The sequence below is a fragment of the Cervus elaphus genome, chromosome 11, assembly GCF_910594005.1.
Source record: "Cervus elaphus chromosome 11, mCerEla1.1, whole genome shotgun sequence".
Lineage (NCBI taxonomy): Eukaryota > Metazoa > Chordata > Mammalia > Artiodactyla > Cervidae > Cervus > Cervus elaphus.
Window position 1 is genome coordinate 33616399 of NC_057825.1, and position 23568 is coordinate 33639966.

Here is a 23568-nt window from a genome sequence, read left to right on the forward strand (position 1 = left end):
ACCCCAGTTTGATTCCTGAGTTAGGAAAATCTGCTGGAGAAGGGATAGGCTACCCACTCCAGCATTCTTGGGCTTCCCTTGTGGCTCAGCTGGTAAAGAATCTGCCTGCAATGCAGGAGACCTGGCTGGGTTCAACCCCTGGGTTGGGAAGATCCCCTGGAGAAGGGAAAGGCTACCCACATAAAAATATGTATGTATTTCTAGAAAACCCACATTTAAACAAACGGGCCCACAACTACAAGTGTTTGGAAACCAATAGATTAGGTGATTTCCTAATCTCTTTCCAGCTCTAACATTTGTAACAGTTTGTGAATATACTGCAACATTCTTTCTAGGGCATTGGAAACTTTTGCAAGATCCCTGGCAGATGTCAGCCTGGCACCCTTTGCTTAATTATCCCCAGGGAGCTCACACTTCAGGAGGCAGCCTTGTCTGACTCAGGCTCTTTACCTGACTAGCTCCAGTCCCCCATTTACACAATTCCTGTATGTTTAAGGCAGGGAGAATCCTGTAAGAGATACTGGAGAAATGCAGTTAGGAAGCAAGAGAATTCGATGTCACAAACTTTTAACTAAAGGTTTCTATACACAAAACACCATGCTAGAGGAATTTATACTAGTAAATGTAATTGGAGACCAAATGTGCCAAGTTGGAAAGTTGAAGTCAGACTACCACCACTCAGCAGTTCTATGACCTTCTTCAGACTGCTTAAGCTCTCAGAACCTTTATCAAGTGAAATGGGGCAATATTGACTTTTTAGGGTTAAATTAAGTAATATATGTTAAAGTACTTGAAATAGATCAAGTGCCTAACATATATTCATTTAGCATCATTTCCTTCCTCTTGGGAACACATGGGAGAGAATAATTTTTACTGGAGAAATCTGGGAAGCCCTTTGGTGAAGGTGGAATTTGAGCTGGGACCTTGAACAGTGAATAGCACTTAGGGGGAGATGGTGGAAAAGGACATTCCAGGAGGAGGGACTAGTAAGAGCAAAGGCACAAAGGAGTGCAGGAACCCATGGATAAGGAACGGTTGGAAGGGGAGTGGCCTGGGGAGTAAAGGGTTTAAGGTAGAGAAAGAAAGCAAGGGATGAGAGCATTTTCCTGATTTTCTTTTGGAGGCTGAGGTGAGGGCAGAACCAGCAGCATGGGTAGGGCTGCCGATACCAGCCTACAGCCTCAATGACAAGGGTCCCCAGGCCCCATCTTTCTACCACTGAAAGTGGGATTTCATGATGTAGTGCCAAGGGGCTGCTGTGTAGAATGAACAAAGCAATGCTGCAATGGAAAGCACTTCCCTACCAACCTTCACAAAAACAAACTGGCATAATCGGAGCTAGCACAATAGGATGGTGCAATACTTGGCACTGACGTGAGTTGTGGTCCCTCTGCTGCTAATGGTCTGGGTTGCCTCCAGGTCTGTTTCCTCTTCTGCACAGGGAAGGAATTGAACTACTTGATTCCTTTCCCCCTAAAGGAAATTTTCTGACATATGATAAATTCTTCACTGAAGAGGCAGAAAGTTCTTCCCAGATATTTGGCCAATCAGTCTAGGGTTTTATTCCAAGAAGGCACTGAACTCATCTCCACTCCCTTCAATAGGAGCTGGCTGTGTGCTTTTCTCTATTTCCTGAAGTCATCTGACTCTTCCCCTGCCCCCACAACCAAACCTCAGGTTATACTCATACATTCGAAGACTGTTGTTTGCCTAGTTCTCCTTGGCGGCGGGGGTGGTCCATCCTTGCTTAACAGGCAATATTACAGTCACTGAGAGTCTGCAACATCCCACAAGAGGACTCTTAACGATGAGATATAATATACTACTGTGCTTGGATTTTAAATACTTCCTATACAGAGAACTGAAATAAAGTAGCTAAATATGTTTAATAAGTCAACAATGTGACAAAAGGGTCAAAAATCATGACGGGTAAAAGAATGGTTAAAGTAATTGATGATATTTAATCTAGAGAAGAAAAGACTTGGGAAACACATGATAGCTATTTTTAAATACTTAAAAGAGCAATCACAGGGAAGAGTGACTAGATTTCCTAACACCCATGGTAAAATGTATAGAGGTATACTCTTTGACTTGATATAAAGGAAGATTTTAAAAACATGACTGTCTAGGAGTGCTCAAGAAGGGTCAGATGACCAGTGATTGGGAATATTTCATAAGCAGGAGCAAGTAAGATCTGAGCCACTCTTCTGTTGGCAGGGTGTCTGTGGTGTGTTAGGAAGTCCTATAAGCAGCTTCAGTCCAATGAGTTACCATCACCTGCTCGTGGGCCTGTGTGTTGGGTACTCTAAAGAGGAAGTTAGGAAGGCAGTAATATTGGATCCAGAATATAGTCAGACAGGAGCCTTCATGCAGATACCCTTTCCAGTTCTCCAAACACCCACTCACATGTGGTCTCAAAAACACCCAGTACCTTTACTTAGCTTTACCCACTTCACAATATGCTCAATATGAGCAATTTGACTCCCAAGCCTAGGTCAGGCTGAGTGTTTCTTGTGAGTCATAGTTTTATGCTGAGACTTGAGAGTTTGTGGAGGGAGAACCCCCCTGCCCGCGGGGGGCCATGATGACAAGAGAAGTCTGTGGAAGGAGAGGGATCTAAGGGGTCCTGGGGAGGCAGGTCTAAAGATCCAGGCCTGGCAGCATCACTGTCCAGGAAGGCCCCAGTTCCTATGGCTGTGTGCTCGGAGCCAACTGTTCTCGGCAGACTTCCTTCCAAGGGTCCTGTGGGGACCATGACTAAGGACCGGGCAGAAGGCAATGGCTGGTTGGAGGAAAGCCAGGCCCTGAAGAGGGGGAGGCCAGCTGGAACATAGCACTGAAATGGGCTCGGCTTTCAAGCTGCATACGGTGGCCCAGTGGACAGGTGAGTCCACGGACAAAATGGATCCGAACCAGCCCCGACTGCCCTCCAGAGACCAGCCATCCGTAGGAGTCCAGGTTTGGACTGAAACGTACCTGTGAAAAAAAAAGAAAACAAAAGCAATGCTCAGAGTTGGTACTTCAGGGTGAGTACGAGCTGTAAGAGCAAAAAGAAGGGCCTCAATATGAAAGAACAGGACCATGATGGGGTGAGAAGAAGCAGGATAAGAAGACCGTGAAGGAGGCGTCTGTCATGCTCCAGAGGATGAGCGTGTGGAGCTGTTTCCCTTCCTGCGCCATCTGTTGCCTTTTCCTCTCCGATTACATGGCTCACAGGCCCAGAGTTGGGAGGAGATGAGATGAAGGACAGGAAGATGAGCGGTAAGGTTCCTACCTTGTGAATAGCTTCCAGCTGCAGCCGGTCCAGGCAGAGCCGCGTTTGCCCCTCTCCCTCCTGCATGCGCAGCATTGGTTCTCTGTGGGGCAGACCGTGGAACGAACGCTGGGGCGGAGGGTACGAGAGGAGAGAGAAAGCGAGCAGATTCTTAGTTTTGCATCTTTATGCTGCAACACCTCCGGATCCCCTGCTATACAAGGACTCACGTCTTCTACGTTTTCTAATGCTGCACCCATTCTCCTGGCCTCAATTTACCAAATCTGTGTCTTGAAACAGCAAGTAGTGATGGTTGACCGTTTCAGCGTAAGTTCGAGCCTTGGGAGGGTTGGGGGCCCCAGATGAAGCAGAAGTGTGGTCTTGACCTTCAGGACTGTCCTGATATGGTATCAGATCTGCTTTATATATAGGCTAGAAAGAAGAATGTGAAATTAGGTCCTGTAATACTGAAGACCAGATAAAAGTAAAAGAGAGAAAATTGGTTTGGAGCAGGAAAGACTTTAAGGTAGAAGAAATGGGTATATTTAAACCTATGTTTAGCTACACAAGGGTAGGGGAGATTATGTACAACTCTATGCTAAGACTTCTAGGGAGAATACTGGGGCTGGGAGACTCTTCTGCTACTTGGCAGCACTAATTTGGGAGGTCAGGTGGATTAGGACCCAACAGATGGTGCTATTAAATATTCATATACGTACGAATCTTCGATCTAAAGGTCGCTTGACATTTGTTGGGTTCAGTGCCATATCAGGCAATATAGCTGCAATGAGCTCTCCAGATATATCTCCTGCGGCTATTGTCCCGAGCCAGTCAGATCCTGAAAGACTCTAATAGGAAGAGACAGATATTTGTTGTTCACTCACTCACTCATTAATTCAGTTCTGTGAACTGGTAACAACTGCACAGTCTGTGGGGGGAGAGACATAGTCGCATAAACAAGCATAAATCATTTTAACATAATCCATATCCTTGATGACAATTACCACACACCTGTCTTCTCTTTCTTTCCAAACCTATGGCCTCTTTCTGACCACCACTAGGAACTATTTGCCTATGTACTGAAGGTTTGGAAGAGAGGGGCTCACCCAGACAGTGCCTTTTCGAGGAGCAGTGAAATAGGCCTTGAAACCAAGGTAACCAGCATCAATGTAGTGAATTCCACAGAGTCCATAACTGTAAGAGAAAAAGAAAAGAAAATCTTCCTTTTTCTAAGATTAGACTCATTTCTTCCCCCAGAATCCAGACTCCCTCAGTGAAACAACCCTCCTCTCCCCACAACAATCTGGCACAGTGCACCCCAACCCTGAGGGCCTGTCCCCAGTGCTCATCCTCTCTCCATCCCGCCGTACGAGGCATAGCAGTTGTCCTGAGCCACAGTGACACCATTGTAGGGGAGCAGCCAGGCCAGCTCTGTACTCAAGAAGCGCTTGATAGAGTTTATTGGTTCATAAGGTCGTCGAAGGTCCCAGAATTTGATTTTCCGGTCACTCCCTGCAGAGGCTAGGAAATGACTGTGGGAAGACGGGAGAAGAAGATCAAATCTGAACAACTCTGGAAGTCAGCCTGTCCTCACCTCCCACCTCCATAGCCCCCCCTGTTCAATACCTGTTAGCTTTGCACCACTGAAGAGTACGCACAGCCTGGTCATGGGCTAGGAAACACTGGAAGGGGTAGAGCTTCAAGGAGCCATCAGAGAGCCGTATCCGCTGCAGGGGTGAGTTCGTGGGAAGGTTCCATAAAACCACCATGCCTGAGGGTCAGGACAGAATGTGTAGGTGTTAAAGTCAGGTTATTGCTTCCCTGGTGGCTCAGTGGTAAAGAATCCACCTGCCAATGCAGAAGATGCAGGTGACATGGGTTTGATCCTCTGGAGGAGGAAATGGCAACCCACTCCAGTCTTCTTGCCTGGAAAATCCCATGGACAGAGGAACCTGGCAGGCTACAGTCCATAGGGTGGGAAAGAGTTGGACACGACTGAGCACAGCACATAATCTCTTTTCCTTGCTCTAATTTCTTTCTCTGGCTCCTAGGACCTATGTCTTCTACTCTCAGGTCGGATCCCTTATGATGAAGGGATCATGATTAGCTAGCCAACATTCCCTCCATGATTTGAAGACTCAATCTGATATTTTTAGTTCCGGTGCTCATCAACATAAAATACCTTAGTTTGAGATCTACCATTGAAAGATAGGTTGAATGCACCCAGTAAATAAAAGTCAAGGGGTTTTGTTTTTTTTTTAAGGATAAACCCTTTAGGACAAGGGTTGGCAAACTATAGCCCGTGGGCCAAACACAGCTTGCTGCCTGTTTTGGTAAGTTAAGTTTGACTGGAACACACCCATTTGTTTCCCTGAGGTCTGTGTCTGCTTTCACTTTACAATGGCAGAGTTGGATAGTTCCAACAATGGCCAAACAGCCCACAAAGCATAAAATATTCACTGTCTGAACCTGAACAGAAATGTTTGCCAACTCTACTCTAAGGCAAAGAGAACAGGCAAAGAGCCAAAAGCAACATGTAGAGGAATAGAAAACAAATGGACAAATAAACTAACTGGGCTGATCCAAAGCAAGCTGACCAGCCTGGCAGAGGATGAGGTAATTAAAAGTATAACTTTGATCAATGTAAAAGATATCCCTTTTTTTATACAGAAACTCAGTAAATGTAACACCTATGAGCCTTTCTTGAAAAAACTTGACAGTGAATTACAGCTAAGCAATATAAATAACAGAACCATGGAGGGGAAGCCTGAGATGAAAGGTCTGGTGGAGATAGGCACTCTTTTCAATATAGAGTTAAGATTAAGTAATTCTGGGAATTAAGAGGGCAAAACAGCATCAAGTATCACATACCTTGATGATGTAAGAATAAGACCACCAAAAGGGACACAGGAGATGGTGAGAAGGGTGAGAGGAAGCAGGGTAAGAGTGCTAACTTCCTCATCCCCAGCAGAAAGTCTACTGGTGTGCCTAAAAGTGAAACTGTTATTTAAAAACAGTAACAACTGGGACTTCCCTGCTGGTCCAGTGGTTAAGGATTCACTTTGCAATGCTGGGGATTCGGGTTCAACCCCTGGTTGGGGAATTAAGATACCATGTGCCACAGAGCAAGTTAGTTGAGTCCTTGTGGCACAATTAGAGTCCATGCACCACAAGGAAGGATCCCACATGATGCAACTAAGATCCAATTCAAACAAATAAAAAATTAAAAACAGTAACAACCTAATGATACCAATTACTTAATGTTATTTATAATTTTTTATTCTTTTCCTTTTTAATCTTAAAAGTATCTTTATGATCCCATTTTTATAGAATTCTTTCTTTCCATCTAATCTTTTTATCTTTATATATATGCTATAGAGAACAGCAAGAAATGATGTTTATCTAAATTTTTTTTTTCTGAGTGGAAAGGCTAGTGATATTTTTCTCTTCTCTGTATTTTTTCTACACGCACAAATATTTATAACTACATAATGTTGAACACTGAACCAAAAGGGAAACAACCACCATAAAACAAGCATATATAAAAGTTTAAAGAGCAATAGTTCCCTATGTTTTGCTTTGTTTTTTACCATTGTAATATCCAGCAGCCAGGTGGTGGTGGGGCCGGGTGGGCATCCAAGCCAGGCTAAGGCACTGACCACACTCAGAGGGGTCTGAAGCTTGCATAGACCCTACCTGGAGGGTTGCCACACATTGAACCTGCAGGGACAGAGAGACAAGACCAGGGTTAGGGGTAACTACTGTCTGGAGTGAAGGCTCAAATCAGTGTTTAGTCAGCATGGGGTGGGAGATTTTCCAGAGGTAGGAGGAGACTCACTGTGGAATTGGTAAGGGAGGCTCTAGAAGATGGAGCCTCAGCTAAGGGAGCAGGCTCCTCACTCACCTTATAGATGGCAGGCTTCACTGCATCTGTGAGGAAGAAGAGCAGAAACTGAAGTTCTGGATCCAGATGGCTGGGGTCCCAACCAGGCTGAGCTCACAGACCAGCACCCCTGCGCTCTCAACAATGCCCCTCCTTCTCACTTTTCTCTTGCCACCATCAGTGTGTGAACTTGCCTCTGCCTGCCCCCAGATCCGTCTTTCTTCCTGTTCTACCTGATTGTGCCCTTCCTCCTATAAGAATGGCTAATCTCTCCACTCTGCTCTCTTCTCATCCTCTTTCCTTGTCCAGAGCATGGCTCATCTGATCTCCCTCCTTCTGCACTCTCCACTTTCTCTCCCGCTATTGGGTCACTCGCAAACACAGAAGTAAAACATGCACTCTTGTCTCTGGTTAATCAAATGAATAAACCAAAGCCTTCCTTTACCCCTTATTTTGACCATACCTCGTGGCATGTGAGACCTTAGTTCTCTGACCAGGGATTGAACCTGTCCTCCTTTGCATTGGAAGGGCGGCTTCTTAACCACTGGGCTGCAAAGGAACCCTCCCCCATTACCTGTCATTCACCTCCAGCCACCGCCCTCATTTATTATGATCTCCTTCACAGCCTAACATCCTGAAAGAATTGTCTGTACACTTCTGTCTTCACTTAATTCCCACTCAATCCATGCCTAACACCAGAAACCACTAAATAGGGGATTTCTCAGGGTCCAAACCTAGGGGCCCTCTTCTTTAAACACGCAGTACTGTTGAAAAACAAACAAATTTAATCAAATGGGAGCTGCCTTTCTCTGCCCCTTCCTCTTCATGCTCACCTTCAGCTCCAATTCTCCTTCCCTTCACAACAAAGAGCGTGTTCTCGTGTATGTGTGGTGATGAGGGCAGGAGAGGTGAGGACAGGGTTGGGGGAGGAAGAGGAGTATGGCAGGAGACAAGCCCCAGGCACCAGCCTCAGCCTGCGGCAGCTCCTCACACAGCCAATTAACTGGGGCAGTGAGAGGGGGAAGACCTGAGAGTACAGGAGAGCACGGAAGTGGGGAGATCAAAGACAATGTGCTCAAAGAGGGCAGTTACGAGACTGCAAAAGAGAGGACCGCGTGCAGGCTGCCAAAGACAGAAGTAAAAGAATGGGGAAGAATGAGGTCAGAAAGGGAGGAGGGACAGGGCAAGGCTCTGCACTGGAGACGCTGGGCCTGGAGGAGTTTCAGGCTGGGGTGGGGGGTGGACAGGCCCTTCTATGCTCTGGCCACAACTCCAGCAGCCCCAGCCTCCTTGCTACGATACTCACCTAGGGGCTGCTGAGCCAGCAGGGCCTCGGGATGGGGCAGACTGAACAGCAGCACCTTCCCATCTGAGCAGGCAAGAGCCAGGAGACCCAGTCGGGGCAGGAGAGGCGCCTAGAGGGTGAGACAGATCTGCACTGAGACTTGCTGCTGGCAGGCATGTCTCAGAAAATGTGTGAGTTTCTGGTCACTGAAAATCTGATGTGGAGTTGCTGAAAAACTCCACCCCCCACTCTCCAACTCTGGGAAGACCCAGGGCCCCTTTGTTCTGGCTGTGGCCAAGGGCCATCCCACAGTCGAGTGGGAAGTACCTTCCGAGGGGTGCCTGGAAGTTCCCATGCTCCACTGGGGCAGAACTTGAGGTCCCAGATGCAGCCATGGTCACAAGCTATCCCGTAGACAAAGTGGGCTCTGTTGCCAAGACTGAGAGAGAGAGCATGTGCAGAGAATGGGTAGGAAGGAAGGGTCTGGAGCTTCCAGAGCCTGTGTTCTCCTTGTCTCAACCCAGTCTGAGCCTTCCCCTGCCCCCAGCCCAGACCCACCCTTATTTCCTCCTCCACCACTCTCCCCTGGCAGTGTCCCAGCCCCACCTCACCAGCTTTCTTGCTGCAAGGTCCCCAGGTCCCAGAGCTGGAGCAGCCCAGGGCCCGAATACAGCTGGCTCAGTGAGTGTGTCTCATTCATGTCAGGGCTGGAGAAAAGAGCCACATACTGCGAGGCTGCTGACCCCTCTGGCACGGGACACCAGTCCAGAGCCCAGAGTGGGCCCCCCGTGAAGAAAGACACATCCAGGCGCTCTGGGTGTGCTGTGATAGAGCTAAATCTAGAGAAAAGGCAAAGATGAAAACAAGGAGCTAGTAAAAGGCAGTAAGGACTTCAGCAGATGAATGGATAAATAAACTGTGATACTCCGGACAACGGAATATTATTTGGCACTAAAAAGAAATGACCTATCAAGCCATGAAAAGGCATGAAGGAAACTTGAATCCACATTACTAAGTGAAGAAGCCCCCCTGAAAAGGCCACATACTGTCTGATTCCAACTATAAGACATTCTGGAAAAGGTAAAACTATGAAGACAGTAAAAAGATCAGTGATAACCAGAGGCTGAGGGTGGGAGAGGTAGGGGATGAACAGGCAGAACACAAGAGTATTTTTAGGGCAGTGAAAATACTCTGTATGATACCATAATGACGGATACCTGTCATTAAACCTTTAACCAAACCCATGAAATGTACAACAGTAACAGTGAACCCAAAGAAAACTATGGACTTTGAGTGATTGTGATGTGTTGGTGCAAGTTCATCAATCAAAACAAATGCGCCACTCTGGTGAGGGAGTGTTGATAATGGGGAAGGCTGTGCTTGTCAGGGGAGGGGGGAGGCTGGTGGTGGGGAGAGAGGGAGTATATGGGAACTCTCTGTACCTCCCTCTAAGTTTTGTTGTGAACCTAAAACTGCTCTTAAAAAAGAAAAAAAAAAAAAAAGAAATGCAGACAGAATGGGAGCGCCACCTGGAGCTCCTGACTTAAGCAAGCACCAGAACATCACTCACAGTCTACAAGTGAGACCAGTTCTAGCCACCATGTTATCTTCCTCCTTTCCTTCCCGAAGTCTGTCTAGCTCCAGGCTCACCTTCAAAGGTGACAGGCCATGCATTCTGGTTCACTACAGTGTTCACTCTAGGGCCAGTCTGTCCAGGTCTAGCTGAGTAGATGTGACCTTGAAAACTTGTTCCACCCTCAACCTCCCTAGGCTCCCTCAGTCTGGCCAGCAGAGATAAGCGCTGAAGATTAGAGGGGGTGAGCAGATACAGGTATCTCTCCTAGCCTTGGGACCAACTGGCCCAGCACTCAGGGAGGAACAGGGCCAATCTCCCATCCCTTTTGACATCCATTTTTCCTACTTCTGTCTCCCAGAATCAGAAAAAAAGAGATGCGATCATCACCTGTTTATTCGGTAGAGGGTGCCATCTTCAGGAAGTCCTTCACGTTGTACAGAAAACAGCGGGGACTTCTCCTCCTGAGGCAGGTAGGGAGCTGCCTCACTGTGGGATGGCAAAGGGAACAACAGTCTAAATGAGGAAAAGTTTCACCTATACTGGGATTCCCATGATCAATCTAGAGTCCTCAGTTACCCTTCTGTCTCCAGGGGTGTCACCTGCTCCTAGATTTCAAAGATACCCCTTCAACTTACAGTTCAGATAACAAGCGCCACTTCCAGGCTAAAGGAATCCATTCCGCAAACTCCCAGTATGAATGCTTCTGATCTCGGCTGGAGAAGCAGAAGTAGCATTAGTGAAGGAGGAGAGAAATTCCAGAGCAGCGCTGCCCCATAACTTTCTGTAAGGATGGGAGCGATCTGTTATCGGTGCTAATCTAACACACGAGCTGCAAGTAGCTGTTAGGCACTTAAACGTGGCTAGAGTAACAGAGAAACTGGACTTTTAATTATATTTCATTAATTTTAAATGAAATTTAAATGGCTTCATGTGGCTTGTGGCTGCTATATCGGACGGCACAGCTTGAGAGCTTCTGCCTCTGGAGCAGTACCTTTGAGTTACAAGTGTCTTCCCCATGTTCTACCCTGCGGGTGCCTGCCCCCGCTTCTCACAGCCCCACTGCTAGGCTGGGTCCTTGGTTTCCTTTGCTCTCCACCCCTACCTTTCATCCCCAGCTCCCATTCCCCAAGTCTCACATATCCTTGGTGAGATGAAGGCACTTCCAAACAGGGGCCATGATGTGATTTGGTAAGCCATTGTGAGCCATTCCCCGGACGTGGGGCTTCTGCTTCTGAGGATCGAATTGAAGAAAATATAAGTTAGAGAATTTTACAGGCTAGAGAAAGTTCCCAGGACAGAGCTTTCCCAGCTTTTTCTTCTCCTGGTACTACTTGCTCACTAATTTTTCCCCTATCAGCATCTTAAAAGATTTTGCTCTCTAATTTTTCCCCTATCAGCATCTTAAAAGATTTGTATCTTAACCATTACAATGACCTCTCCATCTTTTGCTCTTACTTCTCCAGCAAAACCTGCTCTCTATTTTCTGTTCATCTTCCTTGGTACGTCTCTACAGCACTTGATTCAGAGCACTCCTATTTGCTTCCTGAAGCTCCTGCCCTGGGGGTAGTCTCTCCTTATTCCTCACCTGCTATACCTTTGTAGTCTCTCCCTCCTTTGATGTTTAGTCACTGATGGTATTTCCTAGAGTTCCTCTGTCTTCTCAACCCTCACTCAATATGTGTACTCCTGGTAATCTCATCCTTTGACTCATGGCTTTGACCTCCATTTTTATGCCTGACTGCATCTTAGCAAATGAAACCTTTACTCAGTCTCAACTTTTCTACAAAATCTAGACTCATACAATGTGGTGCTGAGTCTTATTAGAACTTGAGGCAAAAGTGAATATCACTAGTATACTTCCTGCCTTTATTGAAAATTTTTAAATTTTCTTCATCATAGATTTGTTGCATTAATTTTGACTTTTAAAATGTTGCATTGAGACATTTATCTTTATTAGAGGGTTTTGGTGCTCCCTTAAATGTTGCACCTGGGAGGAGTAAAGCACTGGTCCCGTATATCTGACTGGCAACCAGATGTTTCCAGGAGGATGGCCCTTAACCCACTGGCCCCTCCAACTTGACATGTCAGAAAGTAAACTCATCACTTCGTCTGTCCACCTTCACCCTTCCTGCATACCCCACCCTTTCTGTGTTCCCAAGTTCAGTGTATGAGAGCATCATCAAAGTTGGAAACTCCTACCCTTTCCTCGCCTTCAACTCCCAACTGCTATTAATTCTTTTACATATCTCTTGTATCTGTCTCCTCATCTTTTCTTCCTCCACTGCTTAGTTTAGGCCCTTACCACCTCTCACCTAGAGAACTGAAGCTGACTTCTCTTGTCACCTGCAAATTAACCTATTTTCCTAACTGATCACGTTCTTTTCCTACCTAAAAACCATTGCTGTATAGAGTTTCTGTTTGGGATGACAAAAGTCTTGGAAATGGATAGTGGTGATGGTTATACTACATTGTGAATGCACTGAATGCCCCTGAATTGTACATTTTAAAACAGTACATTTTGTTACATCTATTTTACTATAATTATACATGTACATACTCTTTGTTGGCTCCTACCAGTTTCATTTCTTTCATCCTTTCTAGCCTAATCCACCCCAATTTAACCCAGGCCCTATGCTGCAGGCCACAACCAATTTCTAAGAAATCATCCTCTCTGGCAAACTTCTGTTGCTTTCAAGACCTAACTCAACTAGCATTTCACTATGAAGTCTAAGCAGTTAACCATCCTTCCTCTATATGCCTAAAGCATTCTGTTCACTCCTGGTGCAGCATTTATTACACTGTAAGCTTTGTAATGGAGGACCCTGTCTTATTCATGATTGTGTTTCCTAGCACAGAGGAGATGCTCAATGTATGAACAAATAATCTTGTTTAGTAACACCCTCAGCTCCCAGAATCTCATCTGTGTTTGAACTTGCTCTTTCTTAACTTTCCCCTGTTTTGGCCATCTTAGTTACTAGGCTAAAGCCTGCATTCTGGGCACCCTGATGATCCTCCCAATAATCCTCCTATTTCCCCCTCCACTTTCTTGTCCACTCAGGTTACCTGAGTAGATCCTCGGGCAGTGCTTCGGGGTGCTGCAGGTTCGGGGTCAGAAGAGTTCTCACTTGGGGCCTCGCTTTCTTCTGCTTCTTCAGCCTCAACCTGGAGAACGAAGTCTTCATCCCGTGTGGTGTTATCCCCTTCTCCACGGAGACAGGCTGCCTGAGGCTGGATTATCTTCGGTTGGGTAGGGCTGCTCACCTGGGGGCCCTCCGGACAGGACACTGGAGCAGGCAGGGCTGTTGAGAGCTCTTCCGCCAGTTCCTGAAGATACAGAAGTGCCCTGCAGGACAGGGCGGAGTCAGAGCCACAGCACAGCCACTTCACCCAGAGCCCACTCTGCCTGACACTTGGCTGCTTCTCATCTCACTAGATCCTCCCAGTGACCGTGTGAAATGGCTATTAATTTCCCTTCCCCTTTGACAGATGCAGAAACAGAAATCCAGGAAAGTTAGGTGACTTGGCCAAGATGATTCAGATCACATATGTGGAATCTGAACCCAGGTCTTCTGATTCCAAGTCTGAAGCACTTCACACTCTACCACAGTCAGAAATCATTGAGGGAAAATGGAAAGAATGGAAGGACACATATATACTGACGTATACAGGACAGTAAAACTGCAGTGAAGACTTGGAGGAAATAGCGAAAAATGTGATAGGATGAGGTACAGAAAGAAACCTCCCACAGACAGAATTTAACCACAGACAGAAACTGCTGTGCTAAGACTTAGAAGATTGCTTAAGTGCCCAGAACCCAGCACCACCCCTGCTTACCTGACACCTCACCACAGTCCACTCATCTCTTCAGCATCTGCCCCACCCCCACCCCTTCACCCCAGCCCCCCTCCACCAAGCTGTGCCCCACAATCCTTACACTTGGGCAGCCCTTCGGCGGGGTCGTTCCCCAGGAGGGGTCTCAAAGTCCTCAGGGGGCATCTTTGGATGTGGAGACTCTGGCTGATCTAGGCCTTTGGACAACTTCAGCAGTAGCAGATCTGCCTTGGACTTTCGACCTCGTTTCTTAGGCATGGGGGTGGACAGAGGGTTGGATTGATCTAAGAGACCAGGAACCCGAGGGGCTGATGGAGAATTAGGCTGCTGGGGCCTTTTGGGGCCTTTCCGTGTCCTACCACCTCTCTTCGGGCCAGGCTTTGAGGCCCTAGGCTTTGGGACCTTTGACATCTCTGAAGAAAGATCTGTAGAGAAGAATATGGGTCTGTGAGATGGGACCAGAGCTCAAACCTCTTTGGAACAGATTACACCATACCCAGGTTGTAAAGTCCTATGAGCTTGACCTGCTCTCATTCATCTTAAGCTGAGCATGGGGGGCTAAAAGGCTGAAAGGTCAAGGGACATACCTTGCTGTTGCAGTCTGGAGAGGCTTTCCTGTTCTGGAAGGAGCCTCCTCTCATCAAGAGAATCCTCATATCCAGGAAAAGGGGTAGGTAATGACATCTCTATGGAAGCCTCCACACTGGTTGTTTCTGAGGAGGCCTTGACGTCAAGCTGGTTTAGCACCTCTTGTCCAGGAGAGTCTACCACAGTCATGTTCCCCACGGGGCCGGCCTCCTCCAGAGCCATATAGCCGACCCCGTAGGTATCCATCAGCACCCCCAAAAATGGCTGCCCCTGCATGCAAGAGACATACAGATGACTAGAAGGAAAAAGCTTCTGGTAAGAGCTCAGATTTTTCCACTTTCCTGTCTTTCTCATCATTGTTCCTCCAATCTCCCCCCACCTTCCCCACCAACCAGAAACCCAAACTCTGGTCATTCATTCATTCAGCAGTAATTCCTAAGCATCTTCTATATAACAGACACTACTCTAGGAACTGGTAACATAACAATAAGCAAGGCAGACAAGGTGTCTGACCTCATGAAACTGACAATGAACAAACAATAACAAGCTACCATTTGGTAAATGTTTACTATGTGCCAAGTACTATTCTAAGTGCTTTATTCAGGTGATTTAAAGTGAATGAACAATTATTTAACCCCTCTCCCTGAAACCCAATGAAATAAATCACTCCTCTCTTTAAAAAAAAAAAAAAGAGAAAAAAAAAATCACCTGTTATGAATGAAGGAAAGGGCCACAAGTTTCTAAAATAAACTATAAAGTATAGCTGCCAGATACTATAAAATTTAGATCAAACTGAAGGAGGACAGGATGACTAGAGCTAACATCCATCTTTGTGAATATTAGTCAAGGTGCAGATTTATTTAAGGATAGGTAATTTCTAGTGTCCTGCTAGCATTCTTTCAGCTGGATGGGGGAGGTGGTAGCCTATGAGACAATTAAGGAACATCCCACTACATTAAGAAACTATTTAGACATTGAATAATAGACTAAAAAATAGTCACGGATCTTCTTTTTCTTCAAATCCAAAAAGTCAGCTATGCAACCACAGACCAAAGTAAACTGATAGAGACAAACAAAACACTGACCACCACACCAAAAACCTGAGCAACAGAGAACTCTGCAAAGGGCCAGTTTGCGACCAGAATAACCTACCTGTCTGTGACAAAAGGAAAGAAATAACTCAGATCAAAGAAGGAATCCCTCCATAGATATGTATAGGTCTTAAGGATGAAGATTTCTTCAGCCTCAGTGGAAAGTGTGTTGATACAAATACCATAAGAAATATCATACAAATTAAAATTTCCAGTTGTCTCTCTCTCGAAGATATCCTTATAAACTATAGCAACAGCCAACTCTCTAACTCAGGTGCTAAGGAAACATTATAACACCATATGCTAAAGATACAATATAACAATATCAAGGTAAATAGAGGCAATGAGACTCCACCTACATAGTTCTCTTTGTTGCTGTTTAGTTGCCAAGTGGTATCCTGTTCTTTGCAACCCCATGGACAGTAGCCCACCAGGCTCCTCTGTCCCTGGGATTTTCCCTTCTTTCCCAGGAAAGAAGACCAGAGTAAGTTGATATTTCCTTCTCCAGTGGATCTTCCTGACCCAGGGATTGAACCTGCATCTCTAGCATTGGCAGGCAGGTTCTTTACCACTGAGCCACCAGGGAAGCCCACATTGTTCTCTGGTAAACAGCAAACCCTGAGAGAACTACTCCATTCAAAATCAGAAATAAGCAAAAAGGATCCAATGGGACCTATGTATAGTTGCTATAGAAAGAATAAAAAGGACTCAAATGAAAAAGGTGAAAAGTACCGTTTCAAAGAATGTCTCCAGAACACAAGAAATTTTCCAACAAAAACCTATATACTTTCAAAAAAGCCAGAGATGTGAAATTGAAGAAATAAGAGATCAAAGAAGAGATAAAACAATGGCAAGGCAAAAAAAAGAGTTGGTAGTCATAAGGAAAGAAACTGAATAAAAGAATAAAATCAAAGAAATGAAAATCAGAGAAGCAAAATGTTGAAACTACTGAAAAGACAATCAGTGGTATGAAAGGCGTTTGAGAGAAACCATGCATACTATAAAGAGATAACGGTGACTAGTGAGAAGATGGTATGGGTGAAAACAGAAAGTGGGGAGCCAATATATGAATAATTGCTATTTCTAAAGAACAGAGAAGAAAAATGGGAACAGAAAAAAATGTTCAAAGACCTAACAAAAGAAAATTTCCTGAAATGAAAAATAGAATGTGTACCTCCCTGAAGTAAAGGAAGATCTCAGCCTAAAGTTAAAAGGGCTTATTGTATAAAAAGGACACAAAAATCAATAAAGACTCATCAAGAAATATCTGAATGAAGACTAAATTTCTCCTATAAGTGGGGGTGGGAGAGAATCAGGTCGGCCAGGGAGTTCTTAGAAACATTTGATGCCAGAGGATAAAGAAACAAAAGGATCAAGAGAATTCTTAATTATCATTCATGTAAAGGTAACAGGATGACATTCTAAATATACAAATTTCTAGAAATTACAAAAGTAATCCCCCGAATAGAGGAAGCGTTAGGGGAAAAAAAAGTTTAGGAACAAGTACTTGTCAAACTGAGAAGTGGTTCATAGCTGCTGGTTCAAGAACCACACGGCCTCTCCTCTGCCATGGTGGGGAGTCACAGCTGAATCAAGAAGCCCCTACCATAGGTGATGGCTCCATAAACAAGCTGCCTCTGCAATAATCAGAAAGTGACCAACTGAGGCAGACTCTTCTCTGGCTTGCAGATCCAGAACTGTGTCACAGCCACAATCTGCAATAGCAAAATGCATGCCCTCTGGCCTGCCTCCTTTCTAAACTCAAGTCTAAATTTGAGTTCTTCAAGAGCATATTTGATTTGCAAGACCTAAATCATATTCAGAATCTTGAATGGAAAAATTCCAGGAAATGAAGTTTCTAGCTTTCCAGGCTCTCAAGTGGAGGTTGCTCATTCTCTCGAATCCCACTTACCCCAGGGTAGAAAATGGGATCAGTGTTTTCTCAGTTCCTCTCCAGTGCCAATTCTTGACCGAAAAGTCCTCCCCATCTTGTAAAACCTTTTCCTTCCAAGCCCGTAACATTTGGCTAAATCACTGGTATCCACTCCACTGTCACAGCCTGGACCTTGCCAACATATAAAACTTTTTAACCTTCAAAATCACTAAGACACCCACTATCTGATCAGGACCTCCCATCATTACAGCCAGGTTGCCCAACTATGATCACTATATCTACTCTTCACCATGTTAATTACTCTATCCACTGATCACTCCAGTTTCTCCCTGTGTCAGCCATATCCCATCTAGTTTAGACTCCTTTATTTTAATCAGATTCTTGTTGATATTACAAACTTCCTTTCTTTTCATCTGTTTCATAGGCCTGGCAAAACTCAATCCCTGGATGAACCAATCACCTATTGCAACCAGCGCATCTAAGCTGGTTGGGCACTAAAGTCACACTTTCTGTCAGCTCCCATACCCTCTCCTTTAGTGTCTAATCCCATAGTCTTCAGCAAATGACTAAGTCTTAGATTTCTGAAACAAAAACTAAAAAACTAGCAGTCAAGAATTCATCTTGCAATGCAGGGGCAGGTTCGATCCCTAGTCAAGGAACAAGACTCTATGTGTCACACAGCAACTGAGCCCCCGTGCCACAGAGAATCTGTGTACCACAAGGAAGATTTTGTGTGCTGCAACTAAGACCTGACAGAGTCAAACAAATATTTAAAAAGAAAAAACAACCAAAAGCCATACTTCAATTTCCTGTCAAATAACTAACACTCCCAGCTTCTGAGTCCCTCATCCACTTTCTCAAGTCAAGCTTTCCAGTTGCGTTCTAGCTTCATGCCCCCTCTGGGCCCACCCAAGGGAACTAGAGATGCTTATCCTTTTCCTTTCCCTTGCCTCCTTCTGAATTGGAGCAAACGCCTTCTAAAATTTAACAATTCACTTGTTTCTTGTCTTTACAGCTACTTGGCAGTTTTTTTGCTTATTTGCAAACTCACTGCTTTTGTCCTTCCAAAGTACTCAATTTAGTTTGCTTTCTTTTCTTTTTTAGGTTTGTATAAAACCTCTAATTGATACAAAATACTTATAAATATGTGTAGAATGTAAATAACAATAAAACACCTGTGTATCTGCCATATTTCAACTCAGTTTTAATAGAAATGTAACTCATACATACTCAAATTTCCTTAAAATTTAAACATATGTCACAAATATATAAATATAGTGACAAATCAATTGACATTAAAAATGATGGGAACCAATACAATAACTCTTGGCAAGCACTCAGATCAGCTAGTGAGAGTAATCAGACCTACAGGAAAAAAAACCTATAGGCTTCGAGAAGTCAGTGTGCCATGGGCATCAGTTTGTATGCTTTATAGAGGAAATGGAGAATGTCAGTTAACAGAGGGAATTAGTTAAATGAAGATCAGTTAAGAGAACTTCTATATGTCTTGAAGATTTCTCCATATCTGTACACATACACCTATCTCATTCTTCTGGGTTACTATGTGGTGTTCCATAGGATTATAGTTTATTTGGATATTTCCCATTTAATGAACAATTGGATTATAATACTATTACAAATACTATTGCAATGAATATTCAAGTATAGATCTCTTCAGTAATGAGAAATGATTTTTCTAGAATAATCATCTGAAGTGAAATTACTGGGTTAAAGGGTACACACATTTCAAAATTTGACACTTCCAAACAGGTCACCAAGATGAAAATCAATTTATACTCTCACTAACTGTAAAAATGGATATACGCATTTTACTACCCTTGTCAATCTTTGGTTTTTGCCAGTCTGATGGGTGAAAAAATTCCTCCTTGTGTGTGCTTTTAGTCACTCAGTTATGTCGGACTCTTTGCTCTCCCATGGACTATAGCCTGCCAGGTTCCTCTGTCCATGTGGGTTCTCCAGGCAAGAACACTGGAGTGGGTTGCCATGCGCCCCCTCAGGGGATTTTCCTGACCCAGGGACAACCCATGTGAAGTCTCCCTCATTGCAGGCAGATTCTTTACCCACCAGGGAAGCCCATTTATTTGCATTGTCCTGATAATAACTGAGGTTAGCAACTTCTTTTTTATATGTTGGATATCTATGTCTTTTATGAATTGCCCATTTCTATAGGACAAGTTGATCATTTTCTTTTTGATCTGTGGAGTTATTTATGTGTGAATATTTTCTCTCTGTATCTACCTTTTTTTAACTTTACTTATAATGTTTTTTTGCAAAACTAAGGTTAAATTTTTTAAGTTAAATTTCTCAGTCTTCTCCTTTATGGCTTCTCTGTCTTTGTGGCCACCCTGCCTCACATAGGATCATAGCTGCAGACCAGAGATTGAACCCCTGCCTTCTGCAGTGGAAGTGGAGAGTCCTAACCACTAGACCACCAGGAAATTCCTGTGTCTTTAAAAAGGTGTTTCCTACCCCATTGATAATAACATCAGAATATAAAATATCTTCTTTTATTTTTTTCTAACGATTTTTCTAGTTTTAGCTCTTTAGTCCATCTGGAATTTTTTAGTAAGAGATATGAATATTTACTTATTCCATATCTATTTTCTTTATAAGTTTCATAAGATAGGGACCTTGTCTGTCTGATTCATTATTGTATCCAGAAACTGGTACATTGTAAGTGCAATAATTAACCTTTGTTGATTTAGGATAACTTCTCAAGGTACAAGAATCTCTATAAGGATTCACTTCTCAGAGAAGGCAGCAGCAGGGCGTGGTGGTTAATTTCCATTTTTGACTTTACAATACAAATTTTGGACATAAGCAAAAGAGGTTTAGTAAATTTGTACCAGGATTCATAAAATTTTACATCTGCACCCCAAGTTGTCTGGTTCCCACGCTGCTCCAAGGCCGCCAGCCTGATCTCCCCAACCACAGAAAATGATTAGGTAACACTGTTCTGCAGGTATGGAATTATTTTACACACACTGCATGGTCTAATACATTGTTTCCAAAGTGTTCCTATGGTACAACTGGTGGTATGCAAGATGACTTCTGATACAAAACTGAACAATTTTATTTGATTAATTACGTTTTTATTTTAACTTGTATTTAAAAAAACTGTAACTAGTCCATGAAATCCATGAAATCCATGGACTAGTTAGATCAAGACTAAAGCACTTAAACCTTAAAATTAAATCAATTTAAAGAAAACAAGAAAGTACTACAGTTGATAAGAAAGGGTGGCAAAAAGGAACGAAGACACAGGAATGACGTTTGTGTAACAATATACCGCTGGGGCCACGGGGCTTGCACCCTGCACACTTTTAACAAAGTGAGTTTCGCGGGTGAAGCTGAAGTCGCCACCTCTCCCTTCCCCAACAGAAAGCCAAGTTGCTGCGTGATAAAAGGACTAGATTGGGAAACATAACTGGCCCCTGGCTGCGCCAATGGGGTTGCAGCGCGCGGGGCACAACCCCCAGGGTTAGAAGGACCTCGCCGAGGAAGAGGCTGAACACACTACAAGGAGAAGACTGACCCGCCACCTCTCTAGGGGTGACCGCTTGCCCTTTCTCAGTCCTGGGCGTGGGGTTAGCTTTCACCACTACTAGCCTGTTCGGGAAGTGAGCCGTGAGTTTCCTAAGGCTGAGGACTACAGTAGGTTCGCAGAGTTCGAGGTTTGCAATGTTCGCAGCGCCGGGGCCGGGACACAGGGTAAAATGTTACGGACGCCTCACTGGGAAAGAAGGCGAAACCCGAGGAGATCAGAGATAGGGGCTGCCACCGTGGGTTAGGGAGGTGGGGAGCACGGCGGTTTCCGTAGGAGCTTGGGGGCTGGAGGTCTCGATGCTGAGCAGAGGCGGAAAAGCGGAGCCGGAATTGGTTCCCAATGTCTTAGTGCTACCAAAAAAAGAAGGGGGGCGGGTAGTAATCGTGGGGCCCCTCACACCCCGCTGCGGTACACTCACCCTCACCAAAGTCCTTCCGGAAGTCCAAGTTCGAAGATGGCGCCGCCTGTCTGGTCGCCGTTTTATGACGAAATCTAGTAGCTACTCTTCATTGACGTCCCCCCACCCCCCAGTGCACAAGGTAAACACGTGGGCTTGGTCGGGAATTTGTGCCCCAGAATGTTTTCTATTAGACTATGTATTCCATAATGCAGTGCGGCCAGCGTCCCCGAGCCCGTCGCAGCGGGCGCCGCTCCCGGGCCTCCGAGGCGCGGGGGAAGCGGCACGGCCTTATGGGAATTGCAGTGTCCCGAAGGGAAGACTGACGCCTGCGCGGTGACGGCCGTCGCGCCCCCGCGGGTTCCCACGCGGCTTCTATGTGAGCCTCGAGAGTGCGGGCGCCCAGGCCCGAGTGTCGCTCCCGAACGCTGAATCCTGGCTTTGTGTGGAGACTACTGGCCCGTGGCGAGCAGGGCCGGGCAGACCAGAGAGTACTTACCCGCAACCCCCGCGCCGTCGAGCGGAAGCCTGGGAGACAAAGGAATCCGTGCCTCGGGCCGCGGGGGGACGACTCCGGCTTCCGCCCCAGGGCAGCCCCCAGCAGATCCAGCCACTAGTGAAGCCAGGGATGGACCCGAGACCGAAACACAGTGAAGGGGAGGAGCAGAAGAAAAGCCTGGCTTGGAGACGCTCTACTCAAATGATCCTCAGGCTTGGACCCTCCCCTTGGTCGTAGGCCTCTCCCCACTCCCTCCCTGGGTGGTCGGTTGTGGTTGGAGAAAGAATGTAACAAACTTCTGCCGTTTCCTGAGGCATTTAAAGCTGTAAATCACACAGGTCTGCATATACCGAATAGGAGAGTTCAGGATGTAGAAATATGGACAGGAAAGGATGGGGTAAACCAATCTTTTCCCAGATAATCTCATCTATTAAATTCCCTTGGTTACACAAAATGTTTATGAAAAGCAAGGGAGAAGCTAGCCAAGATTTAAAAGCTAGAGCAAGGGGACTCCCATCCCATTCGTCTTAAGTGGCCTAAGACAAGATAAGGCTGTGCTGTGGCTTAGGACAGGCTTTGCGAGAGTGCTGAAGTGGGTGCAGTGGAGGCTGTGGTTCTTCTAATACATATGTTCAATGTTTCCTCTCAATTTCAAGCATTTCTCTCTTCATTAAAAGATTTGTTTCAAGCATTTATTTCTCTAATGAACAAACCTGACTCTTTTCCATCCCTGTTGCCTCAGATTAGATTATCTTTGACTTCAACTATTGCAAAATCTTTCTTATATTAATAATTGTATCTATTTGGGAGATAAGACATTCACATGATTCAAAATTCAAAAGATGCATAGGGTATAGGGAAGAGTCTTTTCCACTTCTCTCTCCAGTCTCCCAGACCACATCTACCTAGGCAGTTTCTTGTTACAGGTTCAAGACATTTTCTGTATTTATACTCATGCAAACAGATATACATCTTTCCCCATTTTAATTCATACAGCATCTTCGCTGTCCTGTGCTTTACTTTTACCTGAGTGTACCTTGGAGACTATTCCATTGCTATATATATAAACCTTCCTTATTGTTAGGATTTCTTGTGCGTGCTCAGTTGTTAAGTCGTGTCCAACTCTTCGAGACCCCATAAACTGTAGCCCACCAGGCTCCTCTGTTCATGGGATTTCTCAGGCAAGAAATACTTGAGTGGGTTTCCCATTTCCTTCTCTAGGGAATCTTCCTGACCCAGGGATAGAACCTGCAGTCTCCTGCATTGGTAAGCAGATTCTTTACCACAGAGTCACCTGGGAAGCCCCTATGATTGCTTAGTATGTAATTATAGGAATGTAGTGTTAGCTCTTGTTTTTATTAATGGGTATCTAGGTGGTTTCCAGCCTTTTGCTATTATAAACAATGCTGCTGTATGTGTTAGTGCCAGTTCATGTGCCTGATACACAATGAAGCCAAACAAACTGAAACGTGGGAGTTTGGAACAAAAAAAGGTTTACTGCAGGGCCATACAAGGAGCCGAGTGGCTTATTCCTGAAAGCCCTGAATGCCCCAAAAGGTTTCAACTGTGTGCTCATGGTAGTTAACATCTTCCATCTGTTGGAGAGGGAAGATTTTTTACATCTGCAAAACAACTCAGGAAATGTGTATCAAATACTACTATTGAGTTACCTGAGAGGAGCTCAAGCAGAGGATGCAGGGGAA

At 45.0% G+C, this 23568-nt stretch overlaps 1 protein-coding gene across 3 annotated transcripts; it reads right to left on the reverse strand.

Moving 5' to 3' along the window:
• Positions 1–1538: 1538 nt before the first annotated feature.
• GTF3C2 (general transcription factor IIIC subunit 2) lies at positions 1539–22352 on the reverse strand. 3 transcript variants are annotated; one of them, XM_043917427.1, is made up of 19 exons: positions 21866–22352; positions 14416–14686; positions 13932–14253; positions 13061–13340; positions 11134–11228; positions 10633–10710; positions 10385–10483; positions 9033–9260; positions 8749–8860; positions 8443–8551; positions 7158–7183; positions 6844–6973; positions 4880–5024; positions 4624–4815; positions 4360–4447; positions 3973–4101; positions 3533–3685; positions 3275–3382; positions 1539–2976 (listed from the first exon to the last, which is right to left on the reverse strand). In XM_043917427.1, exons 2-19 carry the CDS (start codon positions 14660–14662, stop codon positions 2758–2760), a joined length of 2760 nt encoding a protein of 919 aa, XP_043773362.1. In that variant the 5' UTR covers positions 14663–14686; positions 21866–22352; the 3' UTR covers positions 1539–2757. The 3 variants fall into 3 exon arrangements, with proteins under 3 accessions (XP_043773362.1, XP_043773364.1, XP_043773363.1); XM_043917429.1 differs by having other exon boundaries at positions 4624–4785; positions 21866–22349; XM_043917428.1 differs by lacking the exon at positions 21866–22352 and adding an exon at positions 21388–21793.
• Between the last annotated feature and the right edge of the window lie 1216 nt (positions 22353–23568).